We start from the raw sequence: 16,944 nt of genomic DNA on the forward strand, positions 1-16,944 counted from the left end.
GTTATAAATAGACACTTCTCCTCTCTTTTTAGTTAAAATTTGAAATTAGACAGTCTTTCAATTTCAAACTAGATGAAAAATATATTTTTCTTTGATGCTTGTTTTATTTTTCCATTAAATCCTAATTCCCAAAGGTGTAACTTCAGCTTTAACTAATTGCATATAGACCATTGAAAGAATTTAAATTGATTGCTTTAACTAAGCATATATTAATTATAGGATATATTAATCTGATCCTGTGCAGATTGGGGATAAAAGATTTGTATTTAAAGAACAATTTCAACTAAATCTGGGGATTGACTTACTTTTTATAGGAGAAGATAACAAAAAGAATCTAGGCCTCTGATCCATTGACTATGCACTGTAGTTGGATGGGTCTAACTTTCAGCTAAAATATTTAATATCTTTGTGGTCTTTAAATCATTCACTGTACAGTAGGTTATGGACTGCAGCAAGAACCATAGTGTGTCAGCTGTGAAGAGAAGTACAGGGTATTCTTCAGGACAGAGACAATATGGAACAACTGTGCTCTAAATTAGCTGTGTCCTCTGTATCTTGGAGGAAATACTTATTCAAATAATCTGCTCCATCTAGTGGTTACTGCTAAGAGAATTGGGACAAATCCCTGACCTGTGCCTTAAGCTGTTGTCACATTACAAGTCTGTATATAATGAAGAATAGCGTGTAATAGTCATTTGTGACTGCAAATTACACCTGCACCCCTGACAGCAAGTTATTCTTTTTGTTCCTGTATTACAGGAGTGCCATGTTACAGAATACAAATATTTGGGTATGGCTGGGTTTGGCAGTTTCTTGGTGTGTTTGGGATTTTTGTGGATGTTCTAACTTCATTGAAAATACAGTGGTTTACAGTGTGACCTGCAAAATGTACCTCCTGTGAGAGAGCAGCATAGCTGAGGATGCTGCATTCTAGTCCAATAAATAAAGAAAAAACTTGAAATGTTTGTTACAAATAAGTGAACACTATGCTGAAATCTTGAAAATAACCTTAGAATCACAACAGGTGTAGTCTCAGAGGTGTCCACTCATATAATACAGCAGTATGAGAGTGTGGAAGGAATGGCAAGGCATGCATTGCCAGAACTTACTTTTATATATCTTAACATACAGGTATGCATCATTTAAAAATGCAATGAAAAGTTTCTAAGGTAAAACTTGAAGCAAATACCATTCTTTCCATATTATTTCCAGCACAATATCTTCATGCAGAAGCTGTATGTCTTTGCAAATACTGGGAATTTTAAAAATAAATTGTTTGGAGAAACAATATCACTGTGGAACTCGGGATGATTTTTTCAATGTCTAAATTTAGTTATTATAAATAGGAACAATGTTAGGAGTATTCTTGTGTTGCACAGCAGGGCTCATTTTACATGGCTCAGAGTGACACACTGATTGAGAAGCTTTCACCAGTTTGTGCTTTAACTTCATTTGTATTTGTTTTCTTCAGCCCAGGCAGTTAGATGATAGAAATCTCTAAGTTGCTTCTTTTTGAGAAAATTGATGATTGAAGCATTTGCCAGGAGTTGTAACTTAAGCTTTTATTATTTGTAAATAATGTGAAAAAGTGTTTTTCTTTAGTACAAAAGTGTTTTTCTTTTACAGGACAAAGAGGAACAAAACAAAATAGCCAGGAAAATAAACAGTTGAAAACAGACTATTCATAATCCCAAGCTTTTGTCAATGTGTGCCTTTAGGTTTCTGAGGCCTGAGATATTATGACTGTTTAGGCTTTGCTTGGTCCTTTCCTGCTTACTTTCTGCCTCTTTGATGTTTCTTTTACTGCTTTCTGTCATCACTAAAAATCCTATCTGCTCAAGCAGAATTTTACAAAGTTTTGCCATGAGTTTTCATGAATCATAATTGATTCTTTGCATTATTTCAGCAGTGGCAGATATGAGAAGAACATATTATGTAAACTTGGACATCAGTGAAATACATTCAACATGTTTTAGTTGCTGTCTTCCATTGTGTATGAATGGATAAGACTTGTAATTTGTCTGATCCAAAGTATGAACTTGTTAAGCTGAGGAAAGCTTGACAAAGATGACAAATTGTATTTGTAATCATTTTCATGTGTCATTAGTTTTGGGTTATAATGTGCTCATGTTTTCAAGGCTAAGCATTATTTCTTGTGAGTTAATACAAAGTTTTGTATTGTCCAAATTGAAAATTTCACAAAAATAATTTCAGTACCTTGAATTCCGTTAGATTTCTTGATGTTTTCTGTTGTCTGAAATTAATATGTTTTGTCAGACAACTCATTAGTGTTCTTTCCTTCAGCTTTTTATGCTTGTTATGTTCCACTGCTTAAGCCATAAAACTGAATACAGGCATTCACTTCTCTTTCTTAATGGGATGAGATGAATAGCTAGAATGCTGAAACAGCATTCTGGTTTAAAATTTTGAACTGCTTTATATTGGGGTAATATTGTTTGAAGTGCTGAGGATGATGATCATGATCTAACTGATGATCATGATCTAACTTGCCAACTGTCTAGGATTAAAATAAACCTTTATTTGGTTAAAAAATGCTGGGTATCTCTATGAAATTTAATTTCAGAAGCTGGTATTTTTTCATAGGAAGGAGATTTTTAAAATAACATTTTGTCATGATGAGTAATAATGAAAGAATAGTTTCTAGTTGTTAGCTATCATAGTTTTTTTAAACGCTCAATTTGTATTCCTTTCACGCATTATCTGTGCACTCTGCAATATATTTGACAGTGCAAATGTTTTGCACTTAGATTTGAGTAAAGTATTTTGGAAAAATTACATACTTGCTTAATTAGTCAGGGAGGCAGGCAGAGCAACAGATGCCTGCAGGGGCTGAGAGGGCCAGGAGTTGGACAGGTAGGGAAGAGGGTCAACTTCTCAGAAGAGTCTGTTTCTGGGAAGGGTTAAGTAGCTGCTTGCTCTAACTATGTTAATAACTCTGCTTGTGCTCATGAGGTGCTGAAAACTTTGTTGTCTCACTTTTTGAAAATTCCATGTGTTGAAAAATTATAAGCAACTTCAGTGTAAACATGTAATTGTGTGATCAGCTAACAATAAAAGTGAATGTGAGGAATTGGATATGTGGTGTTAAGGGCCCATCTCTACCCCCTCCCCACTTCTTAGTGCTGATAATTCCCAATTCATGAGGACTTGACTTTTCAGTCTTAATGCTCTGGAGGTAAATTCTTATGTAATATTTGTATAAAGAGTGAGTACTTTCTTTAAGATCAGTTCTGCAGTGTTTTTCAACACAATTACAAACCAGTCCTTTCTCATCACATGTGATTTCAGCTGGAAATGTTCTCTCACTACAAAGACTATTTTAATGACCTAAATAGTCTGACTCAAAATGCCCAGTGTTGGTTTTGTATTATGTACAACCTTGTCAGAAATATTATGTGCAAAAATATGTGGAAGTTTTAACTAACAGTGAAATTTACCATAATGTAACCTACAATAAACTCTTCCTGCTTTGGTTTTTGCATGCAAACTCCTAAAATAGGGGACTGCATTCAACAGCTTTTGCTTATTTATCAAACCTATGGATGTTTTAAATTACTTCTGCATGCCAAGTTCAAGTATTCCTTTGTGATTACATAATATGTTCCACAGCATTAATTTTCAGGAAATAGAAAAAAATATGGCTGTGTTCATAACTGCCATTTCCCCTCTCTTTTATTAGTAAATATTTACTGGCAAATCAGTTGTGTGGGATTATTATGCCTTCTGTAAAGAAAAAAGTCTCTATTTTTCAGTTTCTAGATTGCTGGGGGTGCTTAACTTGTTTATGTCCCGTACTACTCTGTGGTTTCCCCTCTAACAGAGAGTCTTCTCTAATAAACTATTTGAAGACTAAAGAGAAATATTACATGGATATTACTATTTCAGTATAAGTATTTCTCCCAAAGTTGGTTGTGGCAAGTAAATAACCAATAGTTTTGAATATCTTTTTCTTTAATTTAAAGGGAACTTCAGTGCTGTTCTAAAAGAGTTAGTGAGTGACTTGACTGTCACAGATAACCAGACCGATGCCTCTGCATTCTTGCTTCCATCCCTTTGTCATGAGAACGACCTCCTTTTACTGGGTCCCTTACTGCAGGAGACTGACCATCGGTTCATCGAAGAGCAGGTACTTTTTGTTCTGTTACAAAGGTATTCTTGCATTTTCATATAGTTGTAGTTATTTAGGTCAATGCTCATTTAAACTTGGTCAAAAATACAGCTATCACATTTTCCTTCCTACAGCTCCTTTTAGGTAACAGCATAGCTGGTGGCAGCCTGGAGTATGACCCTCACTCAATTTATGAGAAAATTGCAAAAGGGGATTCAGTACCTAAACCACTACCTCCTGCATTATCTGTTATCCATGCAGCAACTCGACTTTTTGGAGTTATGTTTTCCCACATAACTGAATCTCACAGGTAAAGTAGTAACTGTAACCGCTGGGAAATTTAGGAGATGTAAGATGATCACAGTGTTTGACACTGGATGCAGAAGAAACCAGTTTTGAAAAAATAATGAAAGTGGAGTCTGTAAACCATCTGAATAGCTTAATTCAGGCCACCAAATTATTGGATTTTTATCTTTAAAGTTACTGACAACAAAAAAAGGCACATCCAGCGAGAGGTTACTGTCATAGCAAATCTGTGGACCTAGAAAAATATTGTTTTGCTTTGATAGCCACATCAAAATGGAAACTATTTTGAGAGATATTGCATATTTTTTGTGGTGCTTAATACGCAATACATTCTTCATAAAAAATGGATAGGGAGAAACAAGACTGCATGTCTCAACACAGTTCTGTCAAGGTACAAGAATTCTTGAAAGAGATCAAGAACTTCTCTTGGGTTTTTGTCTGTGCATTTTCTCAGTGCATACATGGCATTTTGGTTTGTTTCACATTTATAAGCGCACTGATTGCTAAGGCAAAAACTTCCTAAAGATTTTTCATGCAGTTGCTTCTTCTGTGTGCTTCTGTGTGGTAATAGTTTTGAATGCAGCTTTAGAGCAGATGAATTATTTTAAAATTAAATATTTTCAAAGCCTACTGTAAGTTAGATCTCAATCGTTAGATCATGATCATTGTAGGTGGTGATGGTTTTATAGTTTCCTGAGTGGGATGAATGTTTAGTCTTGATGAGTCCTGAGTCTTGATGTCTTCACAACTTTGAATGCTTGGGGTTTAGTGTAGGTTCCAGGCAGCTGTTTGTATATGAGAATACCTGCCAATAAAATTGCCAAATGATTTATTTGTTTTTCTGACCTGTCTTTACTTTTTTATTCTGTCTTCATTGACTGCTTTTATTGTGGATTTTTTTCTTTGGTGTTTTGGGTTGGTTTTTTGGGTTTTTTTTGCCCCATCTGTCACCAGCTTGTTGGTTGGTTTTCTTGACTTCTTTCTCAAGACCTGAATTAATTGCTGCAGATAAATGCATTTTCATTTTCTTTTCCCTTTGCCTCCTTCTTTCTCTATTGTAAGTCAAAATGCATTATTCCTATACATAGTTCCTTTAAATAATGTCTGTTCAATGTTACTTAGATATAAGTGATTATCTGTGAATACATATGAAGAAACAAATGTAAAAATTTCATCTTCATATATGGAAATTCATATTCTAATACGGAATACACAAACTTTTTTGTAGTAAATGGGGATGCCAGTTGAAGGAAAATGCTTAAGAGTTAATTTATTCCATTGCTGGTTTTATCTATAGATTTTGTTATGGGTTTTTAAATGGAATTTAAAAACTTGATTTATTTCCTTATGTTTCAATTATGTGGTTTCTTTTCTGATTTTGTTTAAGGCTCCAGGTGTTAGAACAATTGTTGAATTCCATAAAGCAAACAAAAGGATCTCGACAACAAATAGTGCAACTACATGTTGTGTCAGCCTTTTCTACTTCTTTAAAGGTAAATCTGCTCTCTCTCTCTTTCTCTCCTTTGTTTCCTCTCTTTTGTTTCTCTCTGTTACTAAACCATAGCATCTCTTGGTTCAAATAGATCAGTTGCTGTGGTTTAAACCCAGCCACAGAGCCCCTTGCTCACTCCCTCCACGTTGGAATGGGAGAAAGAATTTCAAGAATAAAAGTGAGAAAAATCCAAAATATGGCACCATGCCTAGCTACTCTGAAGAAAATTAACTCTACCCCCGTCCAGACCAGCACAGTACACAGAACTTTTTGTTTGGATTAACAATCGGTCCCATTTTCTGTTCTCACTGGTTTTCTTTTTGATATTATTTCCTCAATTTTGTGCTAATATGGTGGTTTGTCTGGTTCTACTGCAATCTATCCAGTATTTCCTAAAATCATAATGTTGATACTGTAAGGCTGTGCTGTACAGTTATGTAGTGTTAGATGTCTAACTCTAATAACAGCAAATTGAAAGAGGGGAATTCCTCAGACAAAGGGGAAGAAAATCAAAATCCTTCTGGAGGTCTAGTATTTGTTGCATGACTGATAAAAAAGCACACTCTGATTACTATCTAACTGTTCAATATATTAATGTCTATTTTTAGCACTTGGCTAACTGCAAGGGAAGTTTAGGTTCAGAAGAAATTAGAAGATCTGCACTAGTGTTGGTAATGGGTGCCTTGGAAAGCAATAATTCACTTCTAAGATGTGCTGCTGCAGAGTGTTTGGCCAGGTTGGCACAGGTGGTTTCTGACAGTGCCTTCACTGCAGGATTAGCACAAGTCAGTTTTGACAAGTAAGTTCACAATAACCATTAAAAGATACTGCTTGAGTTCATAAAAATGTTTGAGAAATCTACCTGATACCTATTATGATAATTTTTAAAAGCTAGTTTCCTTCATGAATTTGATGTTACCTCAGAAATGAACAGGCAAAAGCCCCGCCTGAGTTCTGCATGTATTTCTTAGTGTGAGCATGTAGACTTTGAAATGAATTAAATTGGCTGCTGTTCTAGCAACATCATTTAAGCATATCTAAATTTTTTTGTGCTTTCTTCAGATAAAGACAATGTATGAATACATTTGGGAATATAATAGCATCCAATAATTTTTTTTGCTGATTATATGCCAGAAATTTCATTTGTAGATGTGCTTATTGCATAGTAAGAGTCTTTGTGATTAAACTAACAGCTTTCTTTCAATTAATAGGCTAAAATCCGCTAGGGATGTGGTATCAAGAACAGGTCATTCTTTGGCCCTGGGATGTCTGTATAGGTACCTAGGAGGAATAAGTTCTACTCAGCACCTGAATGCATGTGTTGGAATCCTTTATACTTTGTCTCAGGACAGTACTTCTCCTGATGTGCAGGTACTTGTCACTTGTATAAAAATGTTATGTTACAAATTAACTGAATTGTATTCTGGAGTTTAAGGTTCTTTTTCTTGTAAGAGTAACACATTGCAACCTTATAGGCATACCTCACAGGTAATGGCTGGAGCAGCAAAGGCAATTTAGAAGAGAGCCCTTGTTCAAAATCCACCTTCAACAACTTCAATAGCAAGAACTATGATGAGATGTGGGAGGTTCTTATTAAATGATCTGTGAGACTAATAAAGATCACTTCAAAAACAGTATCTGATATTTTAGGGATTGATTCATTTCACATTTATCTGTATCTTGATTTTTACTAGCTAATAACTAGGGGTTTTTGTTTATGAGAGGATTTTTTTTTGAGTCAGTTTTTGTCTCTTTTACAGTGTTTACCTCACAGCATATTTTGTTGAAGGGTCATATAGTAAAAAGGATTTGTAGCCTGAATGCTGTAGAACTTGGTAGATATACATCCTTGAGTAAGACATGAAATTTTGAAGACTAACTAATGTTATTTCTGTATGGCTAAAACTGTTATCTATCAGAATAGCTTTAAGAGACATTGAGTGCATTTAATGTATTTATCTAAATATCAATTAAAGAATTTTTAAAGCTTTCTTCACAGTATCTTTGCACAAAGAGGAGCTGTTTGTTGACATGAAATAGATGTGGCTGTTGATGCAAAGTAACTGTGACTACAACACTAGGTTATTTCAGAAACTGTAATTTTTTTTCACAACTGTTCTTGCAAAGAGAACTGTAAGAATTTTTTAAATCATAATCACAGTTAGACTAATTCACTATTGCCTTCAATTTTTTGTTTATTAACAATGACAAATTTTGAATGGTTGTTTCATTGCACAACATACAGTTCCTTGTAGAATATTCAAAATGGTTTACTCAACATCAGATTCATAAAGTTTCCTTGTATAACTTCTCTATTTGTTCCTTTGGAGCCTAAAAGTGCAACTTCTGTTACAGTTCATCACTGAATTTGACTTTTAACTATCAAATTTTTTAAAGGTCTTATGTATATAATGTATCCCATATAGAGATGACATTAGTGCTTCTCTCATTTTGCAGGCCTGGGCACTACACTCTCTGTCACTAATAGTAGACCTGGCTGGGCCCCTGTACCATGTGCATGTGGAACCCACCTTATCTCTCATTCTCATGTTGTTGCTGAGTGTGCCTCCGGCTTACGCTGAAGTTCATCAAAGCCTTGGGCGCTGTTTAAATACACTTATTACCACTCTGGGCCCTGAGCTGCAAGGTATAGAACATAAAAATGTGTCTGTTTGTTTGCTGTGGCAACCAAATTGCTTAACATTGAAAGTGTGTGATTGCAATTGTGACAAGTAAGCAGATCTAAGTTTCTTTGCATAGTTGTAAGACAGTATTTCATAGGCCACGACTTTATGCAATCAAGATGACATGACTGCTAGTTTTCCAAAAAGAGTGTCTGACATAATTTCCTTTGTTTGAACTGGTTCTCTGAGCTTTGCTTGGGCTGAAATTTCTAATATGAATTTTACATTTCAGTCTCTTACATTCTAACATCTTATCATTTTAACATGAGAACAGAAGGTGTTCATATTTCAAGAGTTAGGCACCTGTCTATGTCTTAGTTATGATGTAGACATTTAAAATTTGCATCTAAATCACCAGAGAGCAATGTGATCACTACCCTTAGATATCAAACTATAGCACAGATATAAGGATTATCCTTTAGGAGGATGAAGGTTATGGCTGGCTTGGAAAAAGACAGGTTATTGTGTTTATTAAAAATAAATATATGTTTTAAAAACAAACAAAAAATAACCTTCTTTATTCTCAATATAGGCAGCAGTACAGCAGTGTCAGCCTTAAGAACTTCCTGCCTTTTAGGCTGTGCAGTGATGCAGGATAATCCTGACTGCCTTGTTCAAGCTCAAGCCATTTCTTGCCTTCAGCAGCTTCACATGTTTGCTCCTCGACACGTCAACTTGTCTAACCTTGTAAGCTGCCTCTGTGTGAGTATATATTTACTAGTTTATATCCATGTGTTTTAAAATTTGTTCATATTTTTCATAAACACTTAAAAGATGCAGATGTTTCTTTAAGCAGAGAAACTGATCATTGTGTAGGTGTGAGGTGTTCTGTGTTGTCCTACAGGCAAGTATTCTATATATCTTCATGGTTTTTTCCTCAGTTTCTGCTTCCCCTTTACAAGATGAGCACATTCTGTAGAAATCTTGGCCTTCTGAACTGCTTGCAGGTGCATTCTGCTGTTCTTGTTAAGACTAGTTCTCTGGCCAGATATACCATTTATTACAACTTTTTGCTGGATTTTTTCCAGCTGGCCAGTTTTTTCCCTCTGCTGCTTTTTATGCCTTGGTTGAAGGATTGATTTGAAAAAAATTGTGTGTGCTAATTACTGGGAGTTGTTTTGTTTCATTTTGGTTTTTTTATGATGCTGAAAAATTATATATTTCTCTGTTTTGTAATTTCTGTACCATTAATGGTTCAGTGTACTGACATCTTGGCAGTCAGTATAAAATTTTCTTACATTTAAGTTATAGTTAAATCAGGTCTTTGAAAGAAATAAAACTTTTTCAGCCCTATTTGACAAGAGGTGGGGGAGTTTATTTGTTGGGCGGGGTTTGTTTTGTGTTCTTTTCACCCAATATGGCTTTGAATAGCTGCTGTTCTGAAGTACTTAGTTCTATTAAAAAAACAAAACAGTGAGATAATTTTCTGGTAGCTATTACCCTTGGTGGATTTGGGGGGCTCACTGTGGAGGTGGGGAGGGTTGGGTGGAGGTTTTTGAGGGCTTTGTTTTATTGGTGTTTTTTTATTACTGTCATGTCTCACTGTCAATCAGAGAGAAACAAAAATCCACAGACAGTAGAGTGTGGTTGGATTTTGTTTTACTCTCATCTATTTCAACACAATTCTTATTCACATCTTCCATTGGGTCGCACTTGTTTATCAATAATAAATATATATTAATTTTGTTTAAAGTTTAGATTCCTTACAATTTCTTTTTTTAGTTTGACTAGAAACATGATTGTGGGAGCTAGAAAAAACTGAAGAGGGTTTTTCTGCCCTACACTGTGATACACATGGATATGCTAGTTACAGAAGAGCTCAAATTAATCTGAAGTGTTGTTTTAACATACACTAACAATTATTTTCTGTTTGTTGGGTGAAACATAGTTTTTCTCATGTTGATAAAATCACAACAAACTATGTCAGTCAGTCTCTTGCTTGGAGGGTGTGGCAGCATTTGGGAGCATTTGAAAGTCCATGTACAGCTTGCTTTTATCTCTCTAATAATATACCTCCTAATAAAGAAGATGTCATGACAAAGTTGTCTTGTCTATATCATATTACTGATTTTTATTGTTTTTACAAGTTGTCTCAAAGTACTTCATATAGCAGTTCATGAGCTTCATAATACTAAATTAGTCGATTAAGAAGCAGGGGTTATGGCTCGAGTATGTGCGTTCTTGCATCTGAGTGTGTTCCCCTCTATCCCAGAGGTAACTGTAGGCTTCCTGGGAGAGGAGTCCACCAAGTCAGTGCCATCACATGGGGTGACCTTTTCTCCTTCTCATGAACTTGTACAAATAAGGCCAATGTTGCTGGCACTGACAATACAGTAATGTCAGTGTGGCTCTTAAGAGTGTCATAAACAAGGTTTTTTGAGTGTGTGCTTTGCAAGTCTGTGAGAAGAGAATTACCGAAGCAGAATTCTGCATTTGTAAAACTCAACATCCATCCATGTAGTTTCCACCCACTAAATCACCATCTCATTTGGGGAGCAGAATAAGTTATTGGATCTGAAATCTACACTTCACTGTGCTGTTTACTTGAAAGGTGACCCTCAGCCAGTTTAAATGTCTGCAGTTTGGAGAACAAGGTGTGACGGTTCTCCTTTGCCTTGCATCTTGAAGTCTTAAGGGGAAGTAGCATGCAAAAGCTAAGCCCTAGATCATGTGGGTATTCACCATTGCATTCTTTATTTAGGAAGAAAAACAGGAGATGCAAAGGATCTGCAGTCAGATGAGTGAACCTTTCCCCCTCTATCCATAGAAACATGAATTTTCACTCAAAATCTTGAAAACAAATGTGCAAACAAGTTTTTTTTTTACTCTTTTTAGTAGCACTTGAACCAATGCCCCTCTCCACCCTCTTTCCCCAAGGATTCTGTTAAATGTTTGTGTCTTGAAACTTGCTTTTTTAAAATTCTCATTCTCCTGCCATTCCCCCCCACTTTCTCTTTGCCTCCTCTTTTACCTCCCTCCACTCTCTCATAACCCACCCTCTCCTCCCTCTTAATTTCTTTTTTCCATTATTAGGCATGCTAACACAATTTCTCATGCAGGCAGCTGCAAGCTGCCTCCTCCACCTGTCTTCCCAGGCCCTACAGCATGAGAAGGTTCAGGTCTCCAGTGTATTTAAACAATTCAGGTTGTAACTGTGCTAGCACTAGTAAAAGATGACTTAGGCAATGGACACACTGCTTCAACGTCTTATGTTTTGTGGGCTTTTTTTGGTTTAATTTGTTTTGGTTTTTGTTTGTTTGGGTTTTTTTATATTGTATACATATGCTTGTCATTATCTAGCTTCCCTTCTTCAGCTTCTGAGAGTGTTCCCTGTTTGTCAGCTGGACCTTTCATGGGGCTTCTAACAATAATGCATACTTGTCCTGCTATTTGAATTCTTGGCTCCAGCAGAATACAAATCATTTGCTTTTAATCATGCCTAAATTTAGCTCTAAGACTAACCTAGGTGAGAACAGACTTCTAAAGAGCTTATCTGTGTAAGCTTATGGTGTAGTACTCCTCAACACGGTGAATGCCAGTTTTCAAATCTAAGATATTGACAATAAGATCAGTATTAAAACACAATAAGTCTACAGTGTTAATAACTATGCTGTGCTGTTGTCATGGTACTGTTTAAGTACTAATTTTAGGGGCAGTTGAGTTGGAATTTAAGTGTGTTCAACATGAAAAAATAAGATAAATTAACTAAGCAAGTTACACTTTTGGTATGTTTGAGATAAGATTCTGAATTTTATTATATGCTGAACTTACATGTTACAGTCTCCATGTGTGGTTGATATCACTGTGATATCTATTTTGGTTTTGTCATGACTGGTTGTCGTTTGTTTTTGTGCAGGAAATCTTGTTGGATAATTCTGTGTTGGTAGGTCCCTGTGCCTTGTTAATCCTAAACTTTTGCAGTTTGCAGTGGTGTTTTTATTTCGTCTTTTACTTTTCTTTTTAACCATTTTAATGTAATTTCTTTTAGCATGTCAAGTGATATTTTATTGTCATCCTAACCAGAGCCTTCCTAACTTTCTGCAGATGGCAGGAATACATTTCATTTATGTGCTTGGTGAGGGATAATTTTGTTTTTAATGTATCAAGTACAGAAAGGGAACTGTTTGTACATTTAAGTTTTAATGTGATGCTTGCATTTTGTGTCTGTCATTTTGTCCTATCCCCTGCTTAGAATATGGGAGAATGAGAGAGATGAAAAATGTGCATCTTGCATTATTTCAGTAACCTCAACTGGGCCCTCTGTTTTTTCCCTTTTAAAAATGAGCACGGAATTTCTGCATGTCCAACTCGAAATAGAATGCGTAACCTGCTTGCATAAATGTTGCATTAAAAGTCACACTTATTTCTGAAGTTGCAATTAAGGTACCTTGCAGACATACCTATTGAGTCAGGTTCTTTTCCTTGTAGAAGAATTATACAGAGAATAATCTTTTTGTGTATAATTATGTAATTCTCAGTACTGTAGATCGATGTGCATGCACAGAAATTCCAAAGATGAAGCTTAGTTTTGTTACTCTAACAAAGCTAAAATTCTTTATTGCTATTTTTTTGCCCTTAAATTGTTTTCTTTAAGCATTTGTTAACTAATATATATTAGTCATTTTGACTAACATATATTGGCCTGTTGCTAACAAATGAGGAGTAGAGCCTAATGCAAGGTTTTCCTGCAGCAGATGCTCAGCTCTATCTGTTTTAAGGATGGTAACATCTAAGGGTACTCAACTGCTTAGTTGTAGAGGACAATTTTTTAATGATAACCTATACTTAATCTAGAAGAAGATGTATAAATATTCGTGTAGCCATCTTGCCTGACCACACAGCTAGTTTACCATATCTCTAGAATTCCCTTCAGGATTGTCTTAAAATTGAAATAAGCAAATAAAAATCAGAAATCTCCACTCTAACAAAAAACCCTTGAGGCTATATCTTGGGTTTTTAAAGTGTTTTCCCTTGTTCTAGTAATAGTGAATCTATGATCATGTATTTTCATGTATTTCAGTAAAATAACCCACACCTGGCCTGTTTGTGTTAAAATACGATGGTGCTATGAACTTTTTTGCTAGAGACTGCTCAGGAGAGCTGTCCTGTCTCAGTGTCATACATTCGCCAGTAACTCCCACCCTTTCTCCTAACTTCTCTAAAACATGATTTATTGTAAACTGAGTATATAATTTTTTTTTCCAATGAAACTGCAGCAGTGTTTGCTTTGCCCTTTCTTACAAATTTCCTTTCATGCATGGAGTTCTGTTTTACTAAAGCCTGATTGACTCTCTCACCCTTGGTTTCACTGACATTTCTCTGGTTACATCTGATGATGACTTGTACTGAGTTTTCAAGCCCATTGTGTGCATAAACCCAGTAGTCAAAGAGTTAGTTGTTCATTGAGACCACAATTCACCTGGCATTGAAGTTAATGGCAGGTTTTGTACAATACTGGTTGAGAGGTGAATTCAGCCCCAAACCAATATTGTAACTTGTCTTTGGAGAGAAAATGCTGAAAGTTCTGATATGATTTGTAAAATTGATTACAGGACTTGCAAAACATTTCATTTTGGGGTTTAAAAAAAAAAAAAAAAAGGTGAGCAAAAAGAGCATCAATTACAGGTTTACTGACTTAACAGATTTGCCATAGCTGCAAGTGTTCAGAAAATACCAGCCTTACTGAGGTACTGCCACAGAGATTCGTTAGCCATATTACTGTGTCTTCTTGCATGTTTCAGATGAATCTCTGTAGCTCATACTTATTGCTGAGACGTGCAGTGGTAGCTTGCTTACGTCAGATTGTGCAAAGAGAAGCTGCTGAAGTATCAGAATATGCTGTTGCACTAGTGAAAGAGAGCAAAGAAGATTTTACTCCAGGTAATGTATTGAAGTTTTGAGATCAAAGAGCTTGACATATTGACAGTGAATTTTAAACACACTTTTCTATGGATGTGAAATGTTTTCTACCTCAGTTGTCTATATAGTACCAAAACATGATAAAATGAAAAAAATGAGGAAATGCAAGGAGAGTTCCAGGGAAATCTAAGCCTATCGAGCCAGTAGCTGTTGTGTTAACTTTTTGCTAAAAGGCCTGAGAGTGATCACTAGTTCATCCTCATGTGCCTTTCTGTGAGTGAGTGGTGTTAAAAATTTATTTCACTTCAGCTTTCAATTCAAGCTCATTTGGAAGTTTTCAGAAAAGATAGACTAGCCATTTTTAAAAACTGCTGATGCTTAAAATTTGTAATGCTGGTCAAAGAAAAATTTGTCATATTAATTTAACAAAATATTTCCATGTGTTTGGTTTTGTGCTATTTTGGCGAACAGTTTAAACTTAATTTCAAGTTAAAACACTGCTTTAGAATTACCTTATGAAGTAAGGTGAAATATTTTTTTTCAGGAACTAGATGGTGTGGTGATGGTAATGCTGTGAAAATCAGAGTAGAATTCTTATTTTTTTGCTGGGGTAACTTTCTTCCTGTTGTTACTATGTTTCTGTAAAAGCTTAATATTTGTTTTGTATTCATAAGTTAGCTGTAGTGTTAAAGTGAAAAATATAATTGTTTCAAAAATATTTCAGGGCTAATAAGTACTTGTTCACAAGATACTCTGTGTGCAACCTTCAGTGGGGTTTCTGCTATTATTACTGCAGTTTTGTGATATATGGTACTCAGAACAGATTTTGTTCTTAGCAGATGTGAACATCAGAGAAATAGGCCTGGAGGGGGCATTGCTGGGCTTGCTGGACAAAGAATTGGATCGAAGATTGTGCCAAGATATTAAAGAGACACTGACTCATATGCTTACTTCAATGGCGGTTGAGAAGCTCTCTTTTTGGCTGAAGCTTTGTAAAGATGTTCTTGCTGCCTCTGCTGGTAGGTCTTAATACACTGCAGTTGAGAACACAATCAAAATAAGGCCTGCAGCAGTCACTGTATCACTGAGGGAAAGTGTTTAAATTCCTTGAGTGTTGGCCATTTATGAAGTGTATAATCGTCATTCATATTGAAAGATTGGATCCTTTAACTTACTTCCTTCAGAGGAATATGCCTTCCTCTCTTCTGATTGCCTTTTCCCCAGTGAACAAGTTCTTCTAAACATCTTGGGATGTGTTGTCTGTTCATATTCCTGTTGATTTATACTCCTAATGTAAATTCATTTCCATATCAGGAATGGAAATAGAGAATAGGTTTGAGCTTGTGAATTCTGTGCAATTACCTGCAAGAAAAGTATTCTGAGCAGTTCTGCTATTAGTAATAGAAGTGATGCAGGCCTATTATATCATAATGGAACTCTTGAGCACACAAAATCAATTACTATGCTGAATATTGGCAGGGGTGAAGGAAATTCTTTTTCCTGCAGTGCAGGAGGAAAACTTCTTGCATTTAGACTTTTTGATTTGGAACAAAATTCATCACATATTTTAAAAGGTTTTTTTGTGGGGTTTTTTGTTGTGGTTTTTTTTGTTTGTTTGTTTTCTTTTTTTTTTTTTTCTTTTTTTTTTTCTTTTGCTTCTTTCACTGCAGTTCTTAATTTACTTTTGTGGTATTGATCTTGTCTTCCAGCAAGTAATATCAACCAAATGACAGTTTCATTATATTTGAATTCTAGCATTTACTTTAAGATACCAAGATTGAAGGGAGTTACCATGAATTTGAGGCTAGAGATAGAATTTGAAGAGATTTCTTTCTGTAGCTTTCAGTTACAGTAAGAAAGAATATTATATTCTGTTTGATTTTTTCCCCTTCTGTGTCCCCCTAATACAGATTTCAATACAGTAGCATCAATAGATACCACTCAAGAAGAAGAAACTATCAAAGGGGATGATGTGTCTGTATTAACATCTGACAGTGATGACAGGTTCCATCCTTTCCGAAATCCACGGTGGTCCACCAGAGTTTTTGCTGCAGAGTGTGTTTGTAAAATTATAAGCCAGTGTGAAAATGCAGACAGTGCACATTTTGACATAACTTTGGCTCAGGAAAGAAAACAACGTGATTCAAGAGGTATGTGTTAAGCACTGGAAGAATTCCACATAATGCGAACTATGCTTAAAATAAGTATTAGCTCTTTGCATCTTAATGAAATTCATCATAAATTTGTTGTTTGTAATCAATGAAGCCTCTAATTACTCTGATTGGAAGCCTATAATCTTTAAGGTGTAGAGAATTTTTTATTTGCTAAAAGAATGGCATCTAACTGCAGCATTTACACTGAGTTTCCTGGTTATAGTACCATGGCGTATGCGTAGGAAGGCGTTGTTTCTTTAAGCACTGCCAGTCACAAGTGATAGCTGGCACTAGCCTACAGCATCACAGTTTGGTGTCTGG

The 16,944-nt window shown here is 35.5% G+C and overlaps 1 protein-coding gene across 3 annotated transcripts in view; it reads left to right on the forward strand.

Moving 5' to 3' along the window:
* Positions 1–16,944, forward strand: part of HEATR5A (HEAT repeat containing 5A) — a 62,498-nt gene that overhangs the window by 28,924 nt on the left and 16,630 nt on the right. For all 3 annotated transcript variants that reach the window (XM_083864071.1, XM_083864073.1, XM_083864072.1), the window contains 10 exons: positions 3,984–4,147; positions 4,264–4,439; positions 5,823–5,928; positions 6,536–6,726; positions 7,139–7,298; positions 8,385–8,574; positions 9,144–9,313; positions 14,353–14,491; positions 15,310–15,489; positions 16,381–16,620. In XM_083864071.1, coding sequence (XP_083720197.1) covers positions 3,984–4,147; positions 4,264–4,439; positions 5,823–5,928; positions 6,536–6,726; positions 7,139–7,298; positions 8,385–8,574; positions 9,144–9,313; positions 14,353–14,491; positions 15,310–15,489; positions 16,381–16,620 — 1,716 coding nt within the window. The remainder of the gene's footprint in view (positions 1–3,983; positions 4,148–4,263; positions 4,440–5,822; positions 5,929–6,535; positions 6,727–7,138; positions 7,299–8,384; positions 8,575–9,143; positions 9,314–14,352; positions 14,492–15,309; positions 15,490–16,380; positions 16,621–16,944) is intronic.

Source organism: Zosterops lateralis (assembly GCF_965231275.1).
Source record: "Zosterops lateralis genome assembly, chromosome: 6".
Taxonomy (NCBI): Eukaryota; Metazoa; Chordata; class Aves; order Passeriformes; family Zosteropidae; genus Zosterops; species Zosterops lateralis.